Source organism: Ictidomys tridecemlineatus, chromosome 9 (assembly GCF_052094955.1).
Source record: "Ictidomys tridecemlineatus isolate mIctTri1 chromosome 9, mIctTri1.hap1, whole genome shotgun sequence".
Lineage (NCBI taxonomy): Eukaryota > Metazoa > Chordata > Mammalia > Rodentia > Sciuridae > Ictidomys > Ictidomys tridecemlineatus.
Genome location: NC_135485.1, coordinates 100,531,198 through 100,558,768, shown reverse-complemented (window position 1 = coordinate 100,558,768; position 27,571 = coordinate 100,531,198). Strand labels below are relative to the sequence as shown.

The 27,571-nt window shown below is 38.5% G+C and overlaps 1 protein-coding gene across 2 annotated transcripts in view; it reads left to right on the top strand.

The window, feature by feature from the left end:
- Nfkb1 (nuclear factor kappa B subunit 1) overlaps positions 1-27,571 on the top strand; it is a 116,808-nt gene that overhangs the window by 70,984 nt on the left and 18,253 nt on the right. For both annotated transcript variants that reach the window (XM_005325744.4, XM_005325745.4), the window contains exons 7-15: positions 7,895-8,058; positions 10,176-10,334; positions 11,674-11,778; positions 13,814-13,905; positions 15,335-15,473; positions 21,864-22,007; positions 23,949-24,038; positions 25,250-25,441; positions 26,619-26,760. In XM_005325744.4, the coding sequence (XP_005325801.2) occupies positions 7,895-8,058; positions 10,176-10,334; positions 11,674-11,778; positions 13,814-13,905; positions 15,335-15,473; positions 21,864-22,007; positions 23,949-24,038; positions 25,250-25,441; positions 26,619-26,760 (1,227 nt within the window). The remainder of the gene's footprint in view (positions 1-7,894; positions 8,059-10,175; positions 10,335-11,673; positions 11,779-13,813; positions 13,906-15,334; positions 15,474-21,863; positions 22,008-23,948; positions 24,039-25,249; positions 25,442-26,618; positions 26,761-27,571) is intronic.

Here is a 27,571-nt window from a genome sequence, read left to right as displayed (position 1 = left end):
CATTTATTGTTACTTCTACTCTTGATAATTGCCATTCTGACTGGAATGAGATAGAATCTGAGGAAATTTTAATTTGCATTTCTATAATTGCTAGAGATGTCGAACATTTTTTCATGTATTTGGGTTTTTTTATTTTTCAAAGTTTATTAAAAACAAATGGTCATATTCTATTCTTATTCAACAAACTGTAAATTTTACAAAACAAGATCAAACTAATATAAGACATTTCAATAGAAGAAAGTCCAGCTGTTAATGTCATTAATACCAATCATCTAAAGAAAAGTAAATATATCAAATAAATATTTGGAATTGGTGAAACATTTCTATTCTTGACACTATTTAAACTGAGCCCACAATTTGGGGCTGTGTTTTTCATTCAGATATTTCATCACTGAAAAACAAATATCTAATAATTAATCATAGTTTTATTTTTTAAATAACAGAGCCTTTTTATTCATTCTTTAATTATTGATACATATTTGAATTGTTTCCCATTTGCACATAATGCAGTTGTAAACATTCTTTCACACAGTGACAATAGGTTCCATATTATTTGTATTTCTTCTGTGAATTGCCTGTTCAGTTCCTGATTTGTTGATTGGGTTATTTATTTATTTATTTATTTATTGTGTTAAGTTTTATGAGTTCTTTATATATTCTGGAGATTAATGCTCTATCTGAAGTGCAGATGGCAAAGATTTTCTTTCATTCTATAGGTTCTCTCTTCAAATTCTTGGTTGTTTCCTTTGCTGTGAAAAAGCTTTTTAGTTTGATATGGTCCTGTTTATTGAATATCAACAATTTCTTCAACATTTTAGTTCCTTGAAATTTTCATTCAATGGAAAATTCTGTAATTACTTATCTTTGCTGTAGGTGGCTTTCCCCAGCAATAATCACCACACATTGTTTGCTTCCTGGTAGTCTGGGTTTAGAGAGATATGGAATACTTTTTTCTTTCACAATTAACACATACAGTATATAGCAACAGGTAAGCCCTAGAAGTGGAAAAATAAATATAAAAATGCAAAGGAGAAACATCAGGCCTGCTACTGAGCTAGTGTAAACCATGTTAAATCACTGTTTTATAGATCCAAAATCAATTGATGATTGATAATTTATTGGATTGAACCTTAACATGCATTAAAGGAGATGACTGAAGAAAACTAAGTATGGACCAAAGGTGGGAAGTATCAAACTTCCATGTTAGACTGTGTATTTTGAGTCAGAGGCTGCTTTTAAATTCTATGAAGTCAGTGGCAGAGTCCTGAGAAAAAGAAAGGCCACAGAAAGGGGCCCCTTTTGAATTCCAGCCCAATGACAGGGATTCAGATGTAGCTGGAGGGCAGCAACGGTCCCAGATGATTACATGATGGAAGCATCTGGCAGACTGCAGCAAGTTTGAACTTGGCTACTATTTAAAGACACCCTGGGTCACTCTGATGCCAGGCCCCTTCCCAGAGACCCTAATCTCCTTGGAAAGAGTACTGTTGAGTCAGGCGCTTACACCTCAGGATACATCTGAAGCAACCAGACGGTTTGGTAAAACACTGGTTGATAAGACTCAACCCCAGAGTTTCTGATTCAGTAGGTTTGCAGTAGGACCTAAAATTTGTATCATAGTAAGTCTAAGTTAATGCTGCTGCTGCTGGTGGTCTAGAAACTACGTGTTGAAAACCACTGTGCCAAAAATATGTCATTTTGAGTAAGAAACAGGGTTGTAGTCTCAGTCTCATTATTAGCAGTGATAACCTTTCTTTAAAAATGTTGTCAAGTATTTTGAAGCATAATCTAAATATTATGGTAGTCTCCCTTTAAAATATCAATTTCTATGAATTTTGACAAATATTCATATAACCACCACAATCAAAATACAGAATAGTTCCATGACCCACCAAGTCCCCTGTATACTCTCTTTTATTCAATTATTTTTCCCAACTCACCCTGAAAACTTCTGGTGTTTTCTAACCCTATAGTTTTGCCATTTCCAGAGTGACATGTAAATGGAACCACAGCATATGTGGCTTTTTTTTTTTTTTTTTGAGTATGGCTCCTTTCACTTAGTGTCATGCAGTAAGATTACTCCATGCTGTTCTGTGCATGAGTGGTTGATATGTTTTAGATAGTAAGTAGTAGTATTTCATGATATCAGTGCATTACATTTATCCATTCACCTATCGAGGGATATTTGGTTTCTTTCCAGTTTTTGATGAAAAGCGCTTTTTATGTAAACATAGTTTTCATTTCTCTTGGGTCGATATGGAGAAGTGGAATAGCTGGGACATATGCTAAGTGTTTGTATATCTTGTTAAGAACTACCTAATTGCTTTCCAAAGCGATTGTACCATTTTGTATTTCTATGCATTTCATATGTGTAATCCTGTTTTTTCCTTTATTCTATTAGTATTAACAGTCTGCTCTTGTTTTCTTTACATTTTATTATGAAACTTTCAAATATACATAAAAGAGGAAAGAATGGTACAATAAGCCTACACTTTGAACCCATCACCGGAGTCAACAATTATTACATGGCCAGTCTTGATTTAAATATACTCCCACCTGAATGTCTTTTGGCAATTTATATCTGGTTCAATTCCATTATGGTAAAAAATAGTATATAATTTGTATATTTTATAAACAACATAATATATATTATTTACATGATATACAAATTATATACTATATAATATATATAGTATAGTATATAATAGGTATAATTTGTATTCTTATAAATTTTTAAAGACTTGTTTTATGGCTCAGAATATGGTCTTTTAAGATTTTTTTCCATATGTACTTAAAAATAATGTTTATCTTTGTCTCGCTGAGTAGATATTCTATAAATGTCAATTAGGTCAAGTTGTTTGATAGTATTGTTCGAATCTTTATGTTGTTACTGGTTTTCTGTCTACTGGTTCAATCAATTATTGAGACAGAGGTGTTAAGATCCCTCACTATAGGAGCTGGGGCTTGGATTCAGAGGTAGAGCGCTCGCCTAGCATGTGCGAGATGCTGAGTTCCATCCTCAGCGCCACATAAAAAAGAAATAAATAAACAAAGGTATCATGTCCAACTAAAAAAAAATTTTTTTTAAATTCTCACTATATTTATAGATATATCTACTCTTCCTTTCAGTTCTATAAAATTTTGCTTCTGGTAATGTGAAGCTCTTTTATTAGGTGCATAAACATATAGGATTCTTATGTCCTCTTAATGATTGATCCCTTTTTCATTATGAAGTGGTCCTCTTTTATCCTTGATAAATTTTTTTGCTTAAAAAAAGTTTTTTTGCTTAAAAATCTACTGATACTAAGCTACTTCAGCTTTCTTTTGTTAATGTTAGCATGGAACATTTTCTTCCCATCCTCTTAGTTATAACCCATTTAAGTATTTATACTCAAAATAAATATATACTATGTATAGTTCAGTCTTGCTTTTTATTCAGACAGTGACTTTTAATAAGATTGTTTAAGCCACTTATAGTTAATGTGATTATTGATAAAGCTGTGCTTAAGTCCACTATCTTGATTTTTTTCTTCTGTCACATCTGTTTATTGTTTCTACTTTCCTTCTTTTGAAGTAATTGATTATTTGTTATGATTTCATTTTATCTTTGTTTGTTTTGTTTATACATCTTTGTATTTTTAGCAATTATTTGGGGGTTCATACTACACATCTTGTACTTATCAGAATCTAACTTTAAGTAACATTATTTCCTGTTCTGTATAATGTGTGAACCTTACAACAGTGTACTTTCATTTCCCTTCTCCACATTTCATGCTATTGTGTCATACATGTGCCATAGATCTTACACTTTTTTTTTGCCTTAGACAGTTATCTTTGAAAGAAAAAAATTTAATTAGGGAAAAAATTATATTTACACACATATTTACCATTTGCCTCACTCATCATTTGTTTTATAAGTCAAGATTTCTATCTGGTATCATTTTCTTCTGCCTAAAGCGCTTCCTTTAGCTTTTCTTGTACTGGTGATCTGATGTCGATGAATTCTTCCAGTTGTCATATATCTAACATGTCTTTACTTCAGCTTTGTTATTCAGAGAGATTTGTGAACAATAGAGAATTTCAGGCTAACAGTGTTATTCTTTCATGTACTTAACATTTGTTGCCTCACTGTCTTGTGGCTTGCCTATCTCCGACAAGTAATCTCCTGTCAATCTTATATCATTGTTCCTGTGAACATAGTGTGTAATTTTTTTCTTCAGCCATTTTTCAGATTTTTTTTTTCATCATTAGTTTTAAGCAATTTGATTATGATGGACTTTAGTGTAGTTTTTTTTTGTTGTTGTTGTTGTTGTTGTTTGTAGTCCTTGTGGTTCATTGGGATTCTTGGATCTGGGGCTTATATTTTTATTAAATTTTGAACTTTTCAGCCATTGTTTTTTCAAAGATTTTATTTCTCCCTACTCCTCTTTTTCTCTAATTCTGTAGCCTTGATTACACATATTTAGCCATTTGAAATTATCCCAGAGCTCACTAATGACTCATTTCCTTCCCTTCCCTTTTCTTTCCTTTCTTTTTTTCCTTCAACAGGTAAAGAACCTAGGGCCTTATCCTGAGCATGTTTGTGCTCTACTACTAAGTTCCACCCCTTCTTATTATTATTTTAAATTCTTTTTCTCTATGTTTCATTTGAATAGTTTTATTCGTATGTTTTCAAGTTCACTAATCTTTTTTTTCTACAGTGTCTAGTAGGTTATTAATCCCATCCAATGTACTTTTTTCCTTAGAAATTGTAGTTTCCATCTGTCGGTTTGTATGAGCTCTTTTTGGTATCTCCAGTGTTTCTCCTTTGACACACCAGTGCTTGCTTTCTTTTTGACCATGTGGAATCTATCTATAATAGCTATTTCAATGTACTTGTCTACAAATTTTGTCATCTGAAACATTTCTGGATCTGTTTCTATTTGTTGATTTTTATCCTCGTTATGAATTATATCTTTCTACTTCTTTCTGTGCCTTGTAATATTTTATTAGGTGCCTTACACTTTGAATTTTGCATTGTTGGATGCTGGATTTATGTGTGTGTGTGTTGTGTGTGTGTGTGTGTGTTGTGTGTGTGTGTGTATGTGTGTGTGTGTGTATGTGTGTGTGTGGATATGCCTTTAAATAATTTTGAGAATTAGAATGAAGTTGAATTTGGGAAACTTGTGACTCTTTCTAGACTTACTTTTAAGCTTTATTAGGGAGACCAGAGAAGCCATTAGTCTAGGTTAACACCATCACTCTGGCACTACCTTCTGAATATTCAATCTGATGCTCCATGCATTATGAGATTTCTTGAATGCTTATAGCTCTCCTTATGCTATAAGAATTGTTGCACCTGCTCCTTTATGGTGGCTCCTTTCCCAGCCTTGAGTAGTTTCCCCCCATACATGCTATGATTAGGACTCAGCTGAAGATGTTAGTGGATCTCTGAGTCTCACTGCATGCCGTCTCTCTCTGCTGCTCTGCCTGGGAATCCCAGCCTCCTTGGCCTCCTCAGATGTCTAACTGTGCCTCCTCAAATCAAGTGTATTGGAGGCTAGGATTAGGTTCCCCATTCCTATGCCATAGCCTGGGACTCTTTCCAAGTCTTAAGCTAGAGAATTGTAAGACTCACATTACTTATTTTCTTTTCTGAAGTCTGGCTGTTCTGTGCTGCCTGTTTTCTGACAACCATTTTTTTCACATGTGAGTTTCCATGCAATCTGTTACTCCATCATTAACCTAAAGCGGAAGACTGACTTTCACATTGTTTTATAACCAGATTAAACCATTCGTGATTCACCTAATAAACAAGAATGATGTCTTTCTCATAGAAGGTAAATTAAATATACATCAAAATAAACATCAAAACGTATTTTATAGATGATGCAGTGTAAAGTGCTGCATAGGTGTCTGACATTCTATTCCTAGAAGATGGATACTCCTAGGAGATCACCATTTTCTTAAATATTTGTTTTTCTTAAATATTTGTTTTCCAATCATTATGGATATTCTATATAGGAATAGGATTTAAAGGGACAAGTAATACAGGTGCTGCTGAGGGTTGATGCCTCTGTGCATATTGGTCTTCATAGTGCATAGTTTTCTGGGCAGCATTCGTGTATTCAATAGACATGTACTAAAGTCCCACGTGTCAGGCAGCGTCCCAGCCATTAGAGATCTCTACCCTCAAGGAGCATATCTTTTACTGGTATATTTTATTCTCTGCATGTGTCTCTGCTGTCCACCTTATCTCCTCTGTCTAGACACATCCCATGTCTGGGCTTCCATGTGAAAGCTTATTTCATTCTGTCTTCACCTCTTCTCTTTCTTTTCCCTCATTTATATGACCTTCCCACTTTAGTTTGTTCTTTCATTCAGTCCAGTTGTCATAACATCTCATTCTTTCCTCTACTGATTTATATGATATTATACTATATTACATAAGTTTCTGTGGATACGGACATATTTTGTTTCTGAGAGAGAGAAAAAAAAGTCCTTACAAAAGCTCACAAGTGCTTAGGAGGTCTGGGCCCCATTTACCTCTTTGAACTCTTTCCTATGGGGAACCCCTTGCTCATTTTGTTCTGGCCACATTGACCTCTGGACACTTGTGTTTTCAAAACACCAGTCTGGTCCCATCCCAGGATGTGTGCACTTGCTGTTCCTCCTGCATTCTGGTACTCTGCATCCCGGTATCCACATCTTCCTCAGATTTTGCTCAGTTTTCACCCTTTTGCTGAGTTCTTCCTGATCTCTCCTTATTTTAAAGTGTCATGCCTTTTCCTACTGTTTCTTCTATTCCTCATTCCTATCTTATTTTTCTTAAATATTGTTGAACAAATAAGTCTCCTTGATAAAGTGCTTTTTTATCATTTATTAGTGTGTCACATCACATTTATTAAATAGATTTCTTTGTTTCATGCACTTTAAAAATTTGATGGGTGGAGCATTTAATTTTTTTAAAACCTTTCAATTACTTTATTTAGCTTGTGAACATATTTTGCTCTATAAATATGTAGCCTTCGTGAGATAAAGCTTCTCCGTCCCTGATTATGTGGGCACTTTTAGTACATGAGTGCTGTGGAATTAGATGACATTCTGGTGGTGATAAGTAATTCCAACCTTATAGATCACCAGGGAGGAAATGGGATTCCAAGTAGACTTTAAATCTCACCCAGCATGATCCATAAGAAAAAGGATGATCCAAAAGAAAGAAAGATTTCTTCCAAATGTAATGATTTTCTTGTTCTTCAAGATGAGATGATGACAGGAGGACTAAACTAAAGGACAAAATGGGCCAGGTGTGGTGTAATCCCAGCAACTTGGGAGGCTGATCAGGAGGATTGCAGATTCAAAGCCAACCTCAGCAACTTAGCAAGGCTCTGAGCAACTCAGTGAGACCCTCTCTCTAAATAAAATATAAAAATGTGTTGGAGATATTAGTATATATTTGGAATTTAAATTTTATTTCATATGATCCCATAGAAAATGCCCTAAAAGGAATCCAGGTACAGCTTCCTTATTGAGATCTATATGCAAATACAACCCACTCCCTTAATCACAGTTTGGAATTCATTTAAGTTTACTGCAGACTCACTTGGTAGCAAAATCTGCTCTGACCTGACATGCAGCTATTTATAATCTTTATTTTTCCATTTGGTGCGTCTAGTTATGGATTTCTCTGCAGACGTTAGCATGTTTGATGACATTGTGCCCCTTAGACCTGACGAGAGCATTATGTCATATGCAGTATATTCCATATAGTGCCCTTCTAAAGTATCTAGCTCAAGAGATTTGGATAAAACATTGTGTATTTCTTTAATCTACCTTACAAAAGTGAAGCCAGACACTCCGTTTATTAAGTAACCTTGTACTGTTTTTGCTGTTGCTGTCACTATTGTCCCTCCAGCTTTGCAAACCTGGGTATACTTCATGTGACAAAGAAAAAAGTATTTGAAACACTGGAAGCACGGATGACAGACGCGTGTGTCAGGGGCTACAATCCGGGACTTCTCGTGCATCCTGACCTTGCCTATTTGCAAGCAGAAGGTGGAGGAGACCGGCAGCTCACAGGTGAGCATCACTTTGTCCCAGCCTTGCTCCTCTGAGGAGCTCAGGCTTTTGTTTTCTCAGGCATGGAACTCTACGTTCATCTATTTGTTTTAGGCTTTTCCTTTTCCCAGTCTGTACCCCACACAGCTCCCGCCATTTCCCTGCTCAGAACCTTTGATGGCGTCCTGCAGCCTCTAGAATAAAATGGACACCTCCGTGGCCTGGCGTCCAAAGCCCTCCCATTCTGTCACCTGCCATCCTCCCAGGCTCATCTCCAGCCCCACCCTGCTCTCACCTCTTGCTCTCACTGCTCTGGGAACACCTGATGCATATTCATACTGACCTACATGTCTTCTCTGCCAGCAGCACCCATCCTTTCCTTTCAGCCAGTCAAAACCAAAGCATGATTGGTCCAAAGAACACCTCCTGTTATACCCACCCCCAGCTTGCTTTATTGTAAGGAAAACATCCAAGTATTATTTTTATCATCATAATGAAATGATTTTCTATTTTTCTGCCTGTAGTCAGAATGTATTCTGTCTTTGAACTTTATTCCCTGTCCCCATCAAATGACCCATTTCTATTTTACATTTTGTCCTTCAGGGATTGTTGGGATTTTTCTACTTGGTTTGGCTTGTTGTTGTTTGTTTGTTTGTTTATATTGGGGGTAGTCTTTTTTTTTTTTGTACTAGGGATTGAACTCGGGCGCACTTAACCACTGAGCCACATCCCCAGCACATTTTTGTATTTTATTTAGAGACTGGGTCTTGCTGAGTTGCTCAGGGCCTTGCTAAGTTGCTGAGGTTGGCTTTGAACTTGCAATCCTCCTGCCTCAGCCTCCCAGGCTGCTGGGATTACAGGTGTGTGCCACCACACCTGGCCCATTTTGTCCTTTAGTTTGGCCCTCCTGTCATCATCTCATGCTCATGTAATCATAGAACTGAAGGTCATTTCTCTACTAAGCATTTCCGTCTTCTGCTACCCAGCCTCTGAGCTTGCCCCTCATCCTGGTCTCCTTCTCACTTGTGCTGCCTCTTCAGTCCCTGCTCCAGCTCTTCGCTGTGCTCCCTGGCATTCCACTCCATACCCCATTTTCATGGCTTCAGTGAGAATCTTCTCCCTGGTCTCTGTCCCTCCACTTCTGGTCCAGTTTACACCCTGTGGCGGATAAATCTCACTAAACCCTGCAACTCACCATTACTTGGCATCTCCCCATTGCCTACAAAATCTAAATTCTGCAAGCTGCCATCTTAGGCCTCCCAAATGCTGGGCCCCCCCCATCTGCATTTCTGACTCTTGTTCCCCACTCCACCCTTTGCTGTCAAACAGAACCGCTCCATAGAAGAACCAAGGTTTCTCACTTCCCAGAGTTGGCACATTTTTTCTATTCTTGCTCTCCTTTCTTCCTGAAATGCCCTTATCCACAGTCTGCACATGTTCAAATTCTTTCATCCCTTCAAGATTTAGAGCAAACGTCTCTTCTTTCTGCTTCAAAGCCTCTGAACTCTCCTCCCTCAAAATCCCACGTCACTCCTCTGTAGCTCTCTGGCAGTACTTATCACTTAAACTGTTCCCTTTTAGGATACTATAAATTAAATGTGACTTTATCCATCAGGGTGTAAGCGTCATTAGGAGGAAAAGAGCAAATGTGATCAAGTCATTTGGTTTCTTCCCAAATATTTCTTGAGCACCTATGTGCCAGGCCCTGTGCTCTCCTCTATGAAAGGAGCACAGTTCCTGTGCTTAATGAACTTTTGGAACAATCGTTTTTCACATTTCTCTGTATAGCTGGTGCATAATAGAATTATTCCATCCCACTTTATCACAATCTTTGTGCCTTTGACTCTTGTTGAAGGCAGGCAGAATGAGGGAGGACAGGAGAAGAGAGGCAGTCTGATACATGGAAGACAATTTTTACCAAAATCCAGAAAAAAATTCAGATCTTATTTTGATAACTTTAATTTAGATGACATAACTGAGACTACTTAAAAATGTTTACTAATAATATAAAGAATTTCAAGAGAGGGGAAAAAAAATAGGTTTTTAAGGCCCCATTCTTTGGGCTTTATAAAAGCTGTTGTAAAAGCCCACACTGTCCACCGTCCTTCGGCATGAACGACTGTGCTGTGTGATTCCAGATCGGGAAAAGGAGCTCATCCGCCAGGCAGCTCTTCAGCAGACGAAGGAGATGGACCTCAGCGTGGTGCGGCTCATGTTTACAGCTTTTCTTCCCGACAGCACGGGCAGCTTCACCAGGCGCCTGGAACCCGTGGTGTCAGACGCCATCTATGACAGCAGTGAGTAGTTGGCTTCTAACAGGACGCAGCTCGATAACAGTGTCAAAACAGGCTTCCAGCCCTGCCCTACCACTTAGTAGCCAGCTCTGAGCTGTATGGAAAGTAACTTAACCACTTTGACCCTTGAGTTTTAACATCTACCAAATGTGAGCACTGCGGTCTAGCTTATGTCTCCATTCAGTATTTTTAAGAAATGCTCAATAAATGTAGTTATCTTTCCTCAGGTGTGCATGATAGACTCTTACAAGTCTCTCATTTATGAACGAACGCATTATTACTCAAGGATAGACTGTTTGTGCTCTTCGAAGGGAAAAAGTATCTTGATATGTTTTCTTGGAGGTTCTGAAAAGACGTTAATAGAAGACAATTATCATTCTTGTCCATCTTCATTCCCACATGGTTACTAAACATTACCAAGATAGGAACTTCAAATTAATAGAATGAATAGTGTAGATAGTATGTGCCTTCAATTTTAAAAAGTTTCACGGTGGTCTTTAGCATTCACCATGCAACTTGTTTGGTATGCATGGGATTTATTAAGCAGATATTTCTAGAGAACCTGCAAATGCAGTACTTGGGCTTCTTATATGGAGTTTGGTATTGGTAGAAAACTCCATGCTCAAATACAACAGCTAACTGATTTCTCTAATTTAAACAAGATTGAAGGGAAGTGAAAGGTTTACAAAATGATACAGACATATATATCACAGATCACCTTAAAATGCAGCTGTTGAAGTAAAAAAAAAAAAAAAGGAAGCTTTACAGTATTACCACATGAAACTTTTTGCCCCCTAACCACATAGAAATTCTAATTTAGTTTGGGGAAAGGAAATACAACATCTCCTTTTTTTTTCCTTTTGTAGAATAAAAATTAATCAGTAGTTCAAGAAAAAAAACTGTATTTTTCCTAAGAAATTTTGGACTTTAATAAATGGGATAGCGTTAGCATGGAAACAAGTTTGGGGTTGTAATCTTCCCCTAATTGAAATTCCAGCCATCTATTGGCTTGGTACTTCCTGAAACACTATAAAAGCTCTTTCTCTTTCTGTATCGATCTCTGTGCTAGAAGGAGAACAGGTACCATCATCTAATCCACCTCATCTATTCCTTTCTACCTCACCTGTTTTAGTGATAAGGAATGGCCCATGCCCCAGAGGGGCTCTGAGGACCTTGGAAGCCATTCTTGTTTTATTTGTACCTTTGTTAAAGTGATAGGAGTGAAGCATCTATGTGAACTTTGCTCAGGTAATGTGTGGTCAGTGCAGCATCCCTCAGAGGGGATTAGCCTGTGAAGCTGAGAATAAATCTTGAAGTCTATTATTTTTCCCCCTTTGAACAGAAGCCCCCAATGCATCCAATTTGAAAATTGTAAGAATGGACAGGACAGCTGGATGTGTAACTGGAGGGGAAGAAATTTATCTTCTCTGTGACAAAGTTCAGAAAGGTAAGCATACACTCCGATTTCAAGATGTGGAATATAATTTTCTCAGTGTATATCAGTCCCTTTTCAGCAACAGAATAGAAATATCCCCTCTTTTCCATAGAACTCTTAAAAACTTGTGCACATTCCATATTTCCCAGGTGTAAATTGTCTGTGTTATATTTTAAAACCAAACCAAATAATTCATTTTAAAATTTCCCAAAGAAATAAAGAGAAATTTTTAAAATAATGATGATTGTAACTAGTGACTCTCCGTAATTTTATGCTCTAAGCTTTGCTATCTGTACTTGGTTAGACTCAAATAAATGAATAATAGCCCATGTACAGACACATGCAGAGAATAAATGTTAAGTTTTACATGATGTAAAATTGTTGAGTCCATGTTATTTGCTCAAAATTCACTCACTTTTAAAAATAAAATGGTAAATGGAAGCCAGGAACAGTGGCTCACTCCTTAATCCCAGCTACTCAGGGCTCTAATGAAGAAAGATCACAAGTTCAAGGCCAGCCTCAGCAACATAAAAAGATCTGTCTCAAAGTACAAAGGGCTGTGAACATACCTCTTAGGCTAGGTAGAGCACTTAACTATGATGCATGAAGACCTGGGTTTGATCCCTGACATTATTAAAACAAAAACAAGAAAACCCCACTTATACAAAGTAGACATTTTCAAAGTAAGCAGATATATAACAGGAAATGGTCCTTAAATAAAGGAATTATAGCTTTTCAAAAAAAAAATCACATTTGAGATTAAATGCCAGAAGAAATGGGATCAGATTATAAAGTAAATATATACTTTATTTTAAAAAAATGTTTGCACAATGGGCTGGTGTTGTAGCACAGTGGTAGAGTGCTTGCCTCGCATGTGTGAGGCCCTGGGTTCAGTCCCCAGCACCACGTAAAAATAAACAAATAAAAATAAAGATGTAAAAAAAATGTTTGCACTTTCTCTGCTTACAGTGCCTTCTTCCAACCACTCTAATGAGTAAAGTAATACTCCATTCCAGATTCCTGAGTGTGTGCACATGAGTAAATGCAATTCTAGTACCTTTATTTGCCACTGTATTTCTTAATCTTGCTCCTTGCATTGGGACATCTTCGTAAGAGAAGTCCTATACTTGGCATAGAGGAGCTGAATAACTGGGCCCAGGATAGCCTAGGACTGAACCAGGAGCCCATGAGATGTTTTATCCAACTCTACTATTTCTAAAATTGTATTAAAATAGAAATAGAAACTTCGTTTCATTAGTCCATAGTGTGGTCCTTCCTACAAAATGGGAACTGAAGCTAGGGAGATGCCAACCTGTGTGGATTATCCTGTTATTGCTGAAGTGGAGCTTATGCCTAGAGTATGAAATTTAGTCTGATTTAATCACAAAGGACCTGACCATCACAGTACTTTGACCAGTTACTCAATATGGACTGATAAAGTATTATAGGGAGGCAGCACAGTAGTGTTTAAGAGCCTGGACTCTGAAACTACGATGTCTGGGTTCAGATCCTGGCTTCTTCGTCCACTTTCTGTTCAACCTTGGGTACGTTACTTGAAAAACTCTCTGGACCCTTTTCTTTTCTGCAAAATGAGAATAATAACAGGACACCTACATCACAGGGTTTGGGGAAGATTAAGTGAATAATATTTACATGTAAAATTCCTAGAACAGCATCTGCCATATAGTAAAACATACAAGTTAATTATTATTATGTGCATCTATATATCAAGTTGAACCACATTTGGAGATTCCCATATTCTTCTACTCTCATTCTCCATGTTTCTCAAGGAATGATTTGGTTTAAAGACGAAAAAGTGGGAAGGTCAAACACTGATTAAGAGAACACTCAGATTGATTAGGTAAATCTAATCTAATTCTACCATTGAATAAAAAGTCAGCAACTTGAGAAAATTTTAAATGCGTCAAAACCTATTCATATTAATTACTTTTTAAGTATACAGTAGGTTAAATCAGCTTTATTTTTCAGCATGCTTTAAAATATTATTACATTATTTGCAATTACACCTGGATGTGACTATTTACAGATGATATCCAGATTCGGTTTTATGAAGAGGAGGAAAATGGTGGAGTTTGGGAAGGATTTGGAGATTTCTCCCCCACAGATGTTCATAGACAAGTAAGTAGATTATTACTGTTGTTATCGTTCTACATTTTCTGCCTTGTGGACTTTCAGTATTTCATTTCCATATATGAAAATGGAAAAAACACAAGTGTTTACATCTGTGAAACAGTACTATTTTTAAGACTCTTGTGGGTTATGCAGAAAACTAACCTATCATAGAATTACGGGAAAGTTTCTAATAGAACTTTGGTTCTGAGATACAGGCAAGGCATTTCATTTGGTGTCTGAGCCTCTGTCCCATAAGGCAGTGGCTCTCAGTCCTTCAGTGGAAATGTTTAGGTATTCTATTGAAGTGGTTAGGGTGAGACCTGTTAAGAAGGTACTGTGCTGAGTATGGACAGGAGTGATCTTCTAGTAAAGGCTGATGTTACCCTGATAATGAAGATTTCCCAGGGACAACTGGTTATATAACCAGAGGATAAACATTCTGAGTCCCCATCCTCAGGATTATACTCCTTCTTATGAGTGATTGAGAAATACTGTCTTCATTAAAAGTTGGGAACAGTCCTAATGTTAATCAGGAAGTAGCTAGTTAAATAAATTATGGGGCATCCATGTGGTGAAATATTATGTAGCCATTACAGGAAATGAGAACCCTGTGTATTAAGTTAGAAAGATCCCAAAGATACAAATGTAAAATCTCTTAAAGGACAGGTGTAGAACAAAGTGTATGTAAAAGTGGTTCTGTGCTCATATATGGATATGCACAAACTCTGGATGGGGATGTAAGAAACTAACAAGTGTGCATGTCTCTGGGGGCTGGCATTCTTAGGAATTGTGTGGAAGAGGAACAGGGATGGCAAGGAAGATTATTAATGTATACCATTGTGTATGCCTTTTATATTTTGTAGTCTTGATTCCTATGAATATTTTACATTGTAAAAAAAATCAAACTAAAAAAATGTTAAAATGCATAACTATTCCAATGCCAGCAGAGGAATTAATGTTCTGTGGTGTCTCCTGAATAGGGTTGGTTTACTCCCTCTCACCAGCCACACTGCAGGCTGATTAGTTAGACCCTTTGCTTCAACTTTTTCTACACCCAACTTTTCTGACATTGCTTTTAAATGGTTTTGGAATATTTTGAGGCTGATTTGAAAGAGAATAAAGAAGTGATGCAGTGAATTTTGTATGTATGACATTTATGACTAGAAGACATTTGAAATATGAATAAATTGAAATAATAGAGATTTGCAATCTGTTGACACAGTGTTTTACTTCAATTTCACAGTGACAGTGTAATAAAAATGCGTGTGTATTGAACACTGAGTTTTGAACTTTTTCTCCAAGGTGCTGTGTTTTTTAGCATACTTTGTTTAAGCGCTGGGTATAAATAAAAGCATAAGGAATGTGTTTAATGTACAGGGTTTCTAAGAAAAAAAATGTACTTCCAAACCAACATTTGGATCTTTGTATCCTGTAGTTCGCCATCGTCTTCAAAACCCCAAAGTATAAAGATGTCAACATTACAAAGCCAGCCTCTGTCTTCGTCCAGCTTCGGAGAAAATCTGATTTGGAAACTAGTGAACCAAAACCTTTTCTCTACTACCCTGAAATCAAAGGTAACTAAGGTGTTCAGACTCCCATGCTTGATTAGAGGACAAGCTAATTAGAAAAAATTGGCTAGTCGCCTCCTTTGACCAGCTTCCTAGAAGCAGTCCCTGCATCCATGGCACTTATCTTTTAGAGAAGAGACGGGTACGTAATGTACTATTTTTCAGGTCATGGAATTAGTCCAACTTAAAAATAATGTTTTCTCCATCAAACTTGCATGAGGGCTGGGACTGGGGCTCAGTACTAGCACACTTGCCTAGCATGTGTGAGGCACTGGGTTCAATTCTCAGCACCGCATATAAATAAATAAAAACTAAAGGTCTATCAACAACTAAAAGAAAATATTTTTAAAAAACTTGTATGAAATACTGGCACTTGAGAGTTGGTCTTTGAATTTGGGAATCCACTATTTATTGAGTAACTCAGGCTTCAGACAGTTGAGATGAGAAAATAAGTCTTGCTGTTGGAGAGAATCAGCCGCTGAGACAACCAGCCCCAGGTCATGGAGCAGAAAACTCAGCCACCGTGCACGCAGGACTATAAAATGAATAACGCACCTTTCTTTTACACACACACACACAGAAAAAAAAACTTCAAGAAAGGGACAGAATAGTCTTAATTAAATTTATTTTGCAAAGTATGATTTTAGTAAGTACCCAAAGTGAAGCATCTCCAGAAGCAGGGAAGAGTAGGGAGGAGACAGCCCTTGATACCTTCACTCCGAAGAAGCCTCCAAAGAGAAGGCCTCTTTCAGGAGATAGCATTCGGAATAGAATTTGAAATAAAGATAAACAGAACTCAGAACTTTTCTAGATTTAGGACGCTGGAGGTACTCAAGTGCAATGGTGTGACAGTTTGTATCTGTATTCAGAGAGAAGTGGCCATTACAGTGCTGAGGTGGACCGCTGAAGGCCAAGGCAAGTGCAGGAGGCCAGGGCTGGGCCGCCGGAGGGTGCTGTGAGTGGCAGCTGAAGAATTTTGCCTTGATTCTGCAGAGGGATGGGCAGGCCCACCTGTGTTGGAATGATGGCCCTGACTTGTCTGAGCCAACACTGAGGGCACTGTCTGGGAGTCAGACAGTGAGTCAGAAGAGTAATGCAAGAATCCAAGTGAGCAACCGTGAGGTTAGCAAAGGTGTCTGTGTTCAGGTGTAAAAGGAGGGGTGGATCCAGTCGACAATGTGGCAATGGCGTCAAGAGGACCTGGATGTTCGGTGAGCTGGGAAAGAGGGAAGATTCAGGAGTCATAGATGATTCTAGGATTTCCAGACTGGGGAGCTTATATCATGGTTGACTAGATGAAAGGAACAAGGGAGAAAAAGTAGGTTTGGGTGGAAAAGAGGAGTTCAGCTTAAAACATGTACCATTAGGTTTCTGTGGAAGTTCAACTGCAGAATCCTCATAGGCTGCTCAAAGGGCAGGAATGGAATTCAAGGAAGGGAAGCATGGGAGGTTCAGCATTCAGAAGCATCTTGAGATGAGATAGGACCGGCACCAAACTGGAGAGTTATTCAGAGGCATTTCTTAATCCAATTGCACTGACCCCTGTGGAGAAACTAACTATATTAAAGTGTTCTTTTCCCCTTATTTTGTATAGTACATATTGAAAACCATGATTCTGAGATGTTCCTACACTCTGCCAGGCTGCATAAGGGCCTGGGGTACAATAAAGTTAGAAACCTCTGGATTAGATGCGAGTGAGACTGGAGAGGGAGGTCAGGTAGACAGCACCCAGGTCCTGGCTGAGGTTGGAAACCACAAAGGTGCAGCAGCAGCAGCAAGCCACACGATGTTGGATCCTGTGATAGCAGATCATGAGGGTGATCTATGAAGAGGGCTTTCCTTTCCTAGAACTCACGCTGAGGCAGAGCATTTGTAAAATTCTACTCTGAGTTCGTGTTTCTTTCTGAAGCTGTGACCTCATCGCTGCTTGGTCAGACTGGCAGAGCACTTGGGGCAGGGGGTCAGCAAGCATGGCCAGCATAAGAGCCTCCTTTAACTTCACATGAGATATCGTGGGGAATCCTAGTGTCCAGGCCAGATGGGCACCAGAGAATAGGGCAGGAGGCCACCTCTTGGCCTCTCCTGGAGGTTCTCCTGCCTCTTCTCTCTTCCCCACCTTCAGGCACTGCCTAAAGCCTTCTGAATGCTTCCATCTACACAAGAACTGTGGAAATCGTCATTTTGGTTGAAACACCCTTCTTCTAAAGTAGACACAGAAAAAGAAATAGGAGCCTAGAAATAGTCAAAGCCGAACTTAGTTTCTAGACTACCTGTCTACCTTTTCCAGTGGTGTTTGTACATCAAGAAAGTGTGCTGTAGCAAGGGCATGTTCAGACTGTTCATAGTAGGTTTAGAGAGTTGTCTCCTGAAAATTCAAAATTGTATCTGTGTTTCAGGCACTTACCTTAGAGGCTAACAGTGATTCAAACTCCATACAGTACAACCATTGTAAGAACCATCTAGAAAAGGGAGAATTAGCCATTGAGCTCCAAAGGAAGAAATGGCCAACATGTATATAATTGAGTAATTATTAGAACTGCCTTGGCTGGGCACAGTGGCAATGCCTGTAATCCCAGTGGCTCGGGAGGCTGAGGCAGGAGGATTGCAAGTTCAAAGCCAGCCTCAGCAAATTAGTGATAGTGAAGCCTTCTAAGCAACTCAGCAAGACCCTGTTTCTAAATACAGTATAAAAAGGGGTTTAGTGCCCCTGCATTCAATCCCTAGTACCAAAAAAAAAAAAAGAAAAGAAAAGAAAGAAAGAAAAACTGTCTTATTAAGTCTAGCAGTCTTATTTTATAAAATCTTCAGAGTTATACTAGAAACCCAAGAGAGTAGATCAAAGGAGAAATAACCTTGCCAGGTTGCATGCATCCAAACTGTACAACCAACAGAGTCATTATTTACAATTCCCAGAAGTCACTAAACACACCTGTCATTACCCCAGTCCCTGTAGTCACTCCCTATCTCATTGCCTAATGATGTATTCTTAATTATTTCTATCAGTATGTAAACTTGTCTTATCTACTTGTCTCTTGTCTTCTTCCCATTCCTAGTGGGAAGAATCTTCTTCAGTACAGAGACTTGGTGTTTGTGTCTCTAACATCCAACAAAGCATTTGTCACATATACTAGATGCACATTAATTGTCTGTGGGCTGACTTCTTGATTGGCCAGGCAAGTTGCCATCTGATGCAAAGGGCCAGCAATATGTTGGGTGCCATCAAGTAAGACGCTAGATCATAAAACATTGTCCTCTCACTATATAGAATCATCCAATCCTGAACTCTTGTGTCCTCTGTGGTCATTGGCTTTGCACCTTACAAAAACTTCATGGAGAAGGTTGGGTTCAGGAGACACAGTTACAGTAATCAAAAGGAGGATGATTGGCAAGGGAAGAACATAGTTGAGGAACTGCTATTTGAAGGCAGAGAAAGACCACAGTGACCTGTCAGTCTAAAAAGGTGGAGATGAGGAAGAAATAGAATCATCGACTTTAAGTTAGGAAAGGTCTGGTCAGAGTAAATGCAGGCATCTCAACCTGTAAACTAGAACCCAAAAAGTGAGGATGAGCTACTCTTAGAGCACATAAACAGGAAGAAGAGGTAGAGGCTAAAATTCTATCTGTATAATTAAACTATGATCTAAAATCATGAACCACTATCTAAAATCATTGATTATTAATCAGTTATTACCACAAAACTATTTTGGAGTGTTTCCCAGAGGATGGCAGTCAAATATAATAAAAGATCACTAGACTTCAGATCTGATCTTCACTCTGCCCTGACTTCAGACCAGTCACTTAACCCCTGCGGCTTCAGTTTTCTCTTCTGTGAAAGGAGAATCTGTGGTGGTAGCCACTTGGGTCCCTTCTGGAGTAGGTCACTCTTTCATTCCCTGGTGCCACTGTCAAAGGCAGTCCACAAGGGTGCTGTCATCCTTTGACCAAGTGTGAACATCATTTCCACGCTTCATTCTGGGGAGATTCTGACCTTTAGGTTCTTTTTTAAAGAGTGTCTCACAGGATTTTCTGAATCGGTTTCTTGTCATTGGAATCATACTGGCTGTAGTATAGCTAATATTTTTAGAATTGTTTCTTAAAACTTCCCATTGTAGAATCAGACGTCACTTTCCCGTGTTTACATAGGAATACATAACCAGTGAAACTCCACATCATGTACAACCACAAGAATGGGATCCTAGCTAGAATAAGTTACATTCCGTGTATGTATAATATGTCAAAATATACTCTACTGTCATGTGTATCAAAAAAGAACAAATTAAAAAATCTTTTTAATGGGCTGGGGTTATGGCTCAGTGGTAGAGCACTTGCCTAGCATGTGTGAGGCACTGGGTTCAAACCTAAGCACCACATACAAATAAATAAACAAAATAAAGGCATTGTGTCCATGTGCAACAAAAAAAAATTTTTTTTTAAATCTTTTTAAAAATTCCCATTGTACAGTGAAATGTAAGCAGTGAGCATGTCTACTTTAAAAGGCAAAAAGAGTTCATAGAAAATACTGACCAATGTCTTTGCTGGAAATCATGTCAATAAATAACAGTTATTCCCAAAGATGAATAAGTTGCCTGCTCTCCTCTTGTAGTTCATACTTGCACAATGGAGTAATTTTCTATGTGAGATCAATAGTTTATATGATAAAATGAATAAGTACAGCCATTAATTAGTTATGGTATAACAGATGGGGAAATTTTACAAATCTGTCCATAATTCTTTGATAAGGAAGTTGTTAGATTTTATTCCCTTCTAGTGGAAGCTTATTTTTCTAAAAATTCACCCACCTTGGCCTTTCTCTTCTGATAAGTAGGGGCATACTCAGTTTTTAAACTATTCAGTGCACTTTGTACCCTACTTTCCTCTGCTCTGTCTTTCAACTGCAGTGAGATGATCACAAGATAATCAGTAAACAGCAGCCTCCGTCCAGCCTTGAGATGATTGAAACAACCACAGAATTAGAAATGAGCGAAAAAAACTGACACCGAAGCATCAGAAATAGGACAGTTCTTAAGTATTGGGAAGCTGACTGAAAAAAAGCTGACTAAAACACATTGACTGTTTTTTTTTGTTGTTGTTGTTGTTGTTTTGTTTTTTGTTTTTTAATGTAAACTAAGAAAAACCTCCTTCACGGCTTCAGCCCAAAAGACAGAAGGGAGAAAAAACAAAGTATAGGTAGGAAAATTACAGAAGAGAAAGAGAACACAAAGGTGGACATCAAAGGCAGTGACAGAACTCAGAAGGGGCATTGGAGCTGGTGGGAAGCAGAAGAAAACGAGGACCACACAAGGAATGGGGGAAAGAGTTCCAAATGGCAGCCGGACCTGGACCATCGAGGGTCTCAGAGGCTGTCCCTGCATGTTGGTCAAGGAGTGTTCTGAGACTCCTGGACCCCTGTAACATCAGTCACCAGCGCCTGCAGATGCCTCTCTCAGTGTGTTTCTGGGATCCTCCCCATTTCTGTTATCATGGTGACCGTTAAGGAACACGTCTCCACCACCTTGTCTCTGCACTGTCCTGCCTCGGTTGAGTCTTTCCTAACCCTGTCCACAAGTGACAGATGAATCTCCTAAAACTACAAGCCCAAACACATCATTCCCCCACTCAAAAACATTCAATAGCTTTTCCACCTGTGAATTAAGAACTTTAGGTTCATACGCCAGATACATCTCAGCGTGGTCCCACCTCTCAAGAATTCCTCATACTAACCTTTCAGTTAAGCCCAAAACATCTTGTTCTCTAAGCACCCCAGGCACGTCTTCCCTTCATTACCCTGTTCCCTTCGTATTCCCTTCCCAGAACATCCTCCTCATCTTCTTCCTCCTAGTCCATGTCCTATGAATCTGCACCATCAATCTACCATGTAACCACTAGAGTGCTGTCTTGCTAAATCTCTCCCCAGCTACCTCAGAACTAATGTTGGGGAGGAGAGTTCTTGACACCAAAGACCTGTTGTGCCTCTCCTTATCCCCAGCATTTAGGTCACCCTAAGTGCACAATGAATGTTAGCTGGATAGGGTAATAATTTTGTGTGACCAAACGTGTACAGTCATGTTTTTGTATTCCGTATCTTTGATATCTCAATCTTTGATGGGCAATCTAATCTCTCACAATTTTACCAATGCTGGGGACTCAGGAAGCTGTCGCTTGCAGAGTGGAATTGGGTGTGTACTACTCTGTGGTCTCTCCGAGGCCCGTTCTCATTCTTCGTACCTATTGGAATAATTATAATGCTTCTTGAAATTTGGCATCTCTTCCTCCTTGAGTGCTTTCTATTTCCCTTTACGATGTTTAAAAATACCATGAGAATCAATAGTCTTTCTGTGGCTAGTGGTGGAACCGAATCAATCTTTTCTCCTCTGGTTTCTCTTCCTGTAAATACAGATAAAGAGGAAGTGCAGAGGAAACGGCAGAAGCTCATGCCCAATTTTTCGGATAGTTTCGGAGGCGGCAGTGGTGCCGGGGCTGGAGGTGGAGGCATGTTCGGTAGCGGCGGTGGAGGAGGGAGCACTGGAAGTACGGGTCCAGGTACAAAACAGTCTGTTCTTTTGAAAGCTTTCTCAAATTGGAGAGAGTACTGTTTTCCTTCCCTGGGTTTCTAAACAGGTCTCTGGGTTGAGTGGCAGTGGCATTGTCAAGTACATGAGTTTCAATTAACGAAAATTTCCCTACAACTGTAAATTTATTTTTCAGAAAACACATGTTTGTCTTACAGTGCAGACTCCCTTTATCCACAGTTTCACTTCTCATGGTTTCAGTTACCTGTGGTCAACTTCAGTCTAAAAATACTAATAGTTATCTTGACTTTCAAGAGAGAAACCACATTCACATAACTTTTATTACAATATATCATTCTCAGCATTATATGTTGCTACTATTGTTGTTGATCTTTTACTGTGCCTAATTTAAAAAAAACTTACAAATTGCATACCTTTGTCATAGGTATGTATGTATTAGAAAAAATGTGGTATATGTAGCATTCAGTATTATCCCTGGTTCAAATATCCCCTGGGGATCTCAGAACCTATCCCTTGTGAATAAGAGAAAACTACTATATATATGTGGTGTCTTCCAAAAACTTTAAGAAGAAAGAAATTCATCCAGTGCTGGAATATAGCTCAGTGGGAGCGTGCTTGCCAAGCTTGTGTGAGGCCTTGAGTTGAAGCCCTTATACTGTCAGAAAGCAAAAAATTAAATTTTAAAAAATCATCTAACTACAGAAAGATACCTCTCTAAATATTATAGTGTACTAGTTGTCTTGGTATTGTTTGGAAACATTTAAAAGATTCCATATTATGCTGGTTGCGGTGGCACATACCTGTAATCCCAGCAGCTCCGGAGGCTGAGGCAGGAGGATCGTGAGTTCAAAGCCAGCCTTAGCAAAAGCAAGGCACTAAGCAACTCAGACACTGTCTCTAAATAAAATACAAAATAGGGTTGGGGATGTGGTTCAGTGGCCGAGTGGCCCTGAGTTCAATCCCTATTACCCACCCCCCAAGAAAGATTCCATATCATAATATACTTGATTGTCAATGTATATTATATATCTACATAGGCTACATTGTAGATTATATATACTATGTTACAGAAAAATTTGAAAACATAAAATCCTGCCATTGAAGTTTAAACATTTTTAATTTACCATATCTTATGGTAAATATTTATGAATTTTCCCAAGTGCAGCTATGATCATCATGCTAATTACTTTATTATTTATTTATAGCAGCTATTTATTATCATCATTTCATGATTGTGTGTCTAGAGTCACGTGCTGCTTTCACCTAACATAAGCATATTTCCTCGTGGTAATATAGACTTCACATAAGCACAGTTTGTTAAGCATCATTATTAATGACTCATAATATTTCATCAAGTGAACAAACCATAGTGTAACTTACTTGAGTGTTTCTCCTATTCTACATAAAATCCTGCACCAAACTCCTATCTAAATGGTTTTCCTTTTATTCAAGATTGTTTTTAAATTAGATTCTTTGAAGTAAGTGTACAAGGTCAAAGGGTATAACATCTAATGCCAGCTGCTTCCCTATAGAATTTTTCCAGTTTATTCTCTCCCCCAAAACGCACAAGAATGGACAGTGGTGGCCATTCTCCTCTGAGGCGTCAGTAGGTTTTCTCTGTTTTGTTTGTTTTTTTCCTCCTGAGTTTATTTTAACGTCTTCTCTATAGACCATTCTGAGTCTGGTGTGACCCTTCCTCAGTAGCCTCTCTCCTTCAGAAGGGAGAGGGACACATTCTCAGCATTAACTCCTCCATGTGCCAATCTGAACACTGCCTGAGCTGCCAAAATTTAACTTTGCCAAAGTGGAATTCAGTGGCCCCATCGGTGTGTCTTACAGACTCTAAGCTGATGCTCCATTTGTGGGCACCACACTATGCTCCCACACCAAAATCTGTGTTCCACTAAGGGACCAACACTGAGTTTTACATGTGCTTTACCTGCCATTCCAGGGTACGGCTTCCCGCACTATGGATTTCCTACATATGGTGGAATTACCTTCCACCCTGGAACCACTAAATCCAATGCTGGGCTGAAGCATGGTAAGTAGTACTTTAAAACAGGGGAAGAGAAGAAATCAATGCTGAAAAGGATGTTTTTTCATCGTTACTTATCACAATAACAAAATCGTCTTTTAAAAAATTTTAGAAAATATTTTTCCAAAAACCTTATTATTTCCTCTGGAGAGTATAGATTCTGTTTCTAATATTCGTTTATGTATTTACTTTTTAAGTAGCATAAATGGGGGCAGAAGAAAAGAACATTACAGAGAAGTTGACAGAGACTTGACTGTTCAAACATTAGAAAAAGATCCACAACACTTACCTGTTGTCTTTCTCCCTCAAGTGCTACACTTTTGAAATCGTTTTGAGTTTTATGGGCTTGGTCTTTTCCAATCAAGTGTTTTCCCTAAGTAGCAGTTGTTATACTATGTGTTCCCAACTTACATTAAAATTACATACTAGTGTATGCACTGAAGAAATAATTCTGTAAATCTTCCCACTTATTAAATGCCTGTTTTGTGCCTGGTGTTTTTGTTTTTATTTTAGCTTTTAATTGACTTTATTTTGTATTCAGGAATCAGGCAACATTTCATTCCATAAAATAGAATAAGTGTTTCCCTTAACTCTGATCTTTGTACTCTGTAAGGAAAATATTAGCACCTGTACATGAAAGGTGCTGAGGCTCAGAAATGTTCATTTACTCGCTGAAAGTACATGGCTATTAGTGGCAGAATCAGAATTTGAACTCAGTCTGCCTGTAAACCCCAGGTGCTCTCATAGAACCTTTAAGATAACAAATTTGTACCAGAAAGACCATGATTAGAAATAGAGCACTGGGAGACCTCCCACACTGAAGAATGCGAATCAAGAATCAAGATCACATCTTTGCAACTTGCCTTAAAAAAAAAATAAAAATAAGAGCTGTCCTTTCAAGAACTTAAAAAATTTCCATTTCACTTCAATACACAGCAGAGCTTTATTTCAATTTTCTCCTTTACAGATAAACAAAATGAGATCTAAGTTTTTTAGAAGTATGCTTGAAAAATATTTTTAGAAGCTATTTTTAAAATAGCTCCACAAAATATTATTTATGATATGAAAATTTTAAAAAGATCTCGAATTACGATTTTTATTTTCCTTTTGCAATTCACTTGCTTCTTGCCTTTATCTGATCTACTTTGAAACAGTGAATTACAACTTAATTAATAAATTTTACTGAGAAATGGCTGATGGTTTTGCATTTCTCTTAGGAACCATGAATGATGTATCTAAAAGGGATCCTGAAGATTGTGGCAAGAGTGGTGGCAGAGAGATTGTAAATCTCTCTGGGAACATTATCAAAACCACAGAACAAGATAAACTGGGCATGTCCATGGACAGAAATGAGGAGGTGACGCTGCCGTGCACCAGGGGAGTAAAGGAAGAGGACTCTCTGTTTCAGGGTAGGTGGGTGCACAGAGCAGCACTCTGTGTGTGCTGGCTAGGGAGGGGTCTAGGTACCAAGCGGACTTCAGAATGGAGGTCTCTTTTCTGTTAACCTGAATGCACTTATTATGTTCTCCTCCAGTTCTGTGTGCTCACCTTTTGAAAAGCAGATGTCGGTCATTTTATTCACACTGGAATTCCCATTTTTTCTCTGTGAACCTAAAGCACAGAAATGAGCATGTCCATCCTCCTATTGTCCTTGTGCCGGTTGCGGGGATCAGGAGAGACCATCAGCTTCTCTTCTGGCACAGATAATAGGGAATGGTTTCCACATCTTTTAGTCACCCCTCTCTAGTGTCTAGCTTGTGGACATACTAGATGGAACTTTGCCTGAAAACGGAACTTTTCTTTTTGTCCTGTTGCCCTCTTTGAAAGGTAGGATTCGGAGGGAAAGTACTTCTGTGTTTCCTTTGAAACAGTCCTTGTTTGCTATGTTGTGACTCTAGGTCACCTCCTGTAGTACTCAAAAGACCTCTGTAAAGGGAAAGAAAGTAAATATGGGCTTGGCGGCCACATGTGGCCACTATTGCATATTCTTTCTTCTTCCTTTATTTGTAATACCCCTTTAAAAATGTATGAACCATGTTTAGCCAGGGAGACATTTAAAAAGTGGTTAATGTGTCCTGTTTGGAGCCCAAAGATCACAATTTGCCATCACCTGACTTCAAGGGAACAAATCTCATAAAAACACCAATGGCTGATTGAAAGGTACCTGCCTGTGTTTTTTAATACATTAACTAGACAGGTAGTTGCTAAAAATTCCAGAGAAGGATCATTTTACCAAGAAATTAATTATTGAAAAATCATGGCAAATCTAATCAACAATGGGGATTGATCAGTTGCCCTTAGAATAATGCACATTGGTTTTTCTCCTTAAAATAACAGACATTCCTAAATTCTTCCCCCTATCAAGCCATAGACAGATTTTTTAGGTCAATCTCTGTATTTTTCAGTGAGTCAGTATCTAATTGTGCTTTCTCTAGTGAACACAACCCAGAAGCGCTGAAAGGAGCATTTTTGATTAAAATGTGTGTCGGTGTCAGAACACCAATGCTCATGGTTCTGGCCTGGAGCCTGCCCTGCCCTTGGAGCAGGTGTAGGAAACTCAACTGTGCTGTGGTCATTGTCTTGCAGATAACCTCTTTCTGGAGAAGGCTATGCAGCTTGCCAAGCGGCATGCCAACGCCCTTTTCGACTATGCGGTGACGGGAGATGTGAAGATGCTGCTGGCTGTCCAGCGGCACCTCACTGCAGTGCAGGATGAGAATGGGGACAGGTAAGTCAGGGCTTCTATAGGACAAGGGTTGCTTTAGGTTAGGGCAGAGAGGCTAGAGATACAAAAACTTGCTCAAAGTTATTGGGTCCTATAACAGGAACATCCTGTCAAAAAAAAGAATGTGTCATGAGATTGAGTAGCATGATTTTATTTTCCTGTTCTGCTGAAGTCACCCTGTTAGATTCTGGAGTCGCTGAAGGGCTCATCTAAGAGTAGGTTTCACTGGGTGGGGGCCTGGGACTAATCTGTGTTGGTGATGGCACTTTTTTGAAAACTTTGTCTTATTTATTGAAATAATATTGGGAGAATCATTAGATTCCAAATTCCTGAAGCATTCTGATCCCAACCGTATATTTGAAAGGATAGTGTATTCAGGAAAAGCCCAATAAAAGACAGCAGCAACAGTAAAGTGATTCAGAGACGGTTGTCATTCTTTGCCGGTTACTGGTTCTTCTCTGCCTCTATTTGTAGTCACCAGTAATGTGAGTGGTTCAGACTCTTGTGACCGCTCCAACCCATGCTGTGTGGGAGTCTGACATTCCAAACACCATGCCTTCCATTCCTGCTATTACTGAGATTCTATTTGCAAAGCCACCTGGCTTCCTTCTAAAAAGGTCCTCTTGGTCCTTTCATTGAGACTTCTAAAATGATCTCAAAAGCCTACAGAAATAACAAGAGACACCAGCCTTCAGATTCAAGTCAAGTGCTTTATCTAAAACTTTCTAAAAATAGCTTCAACGCTGAGAAATGCTTTTCTGTGGAAGATCTCTTGTGTGTCGTGTTTTAAGTCTCTGTTTTAAAAACTCAACCA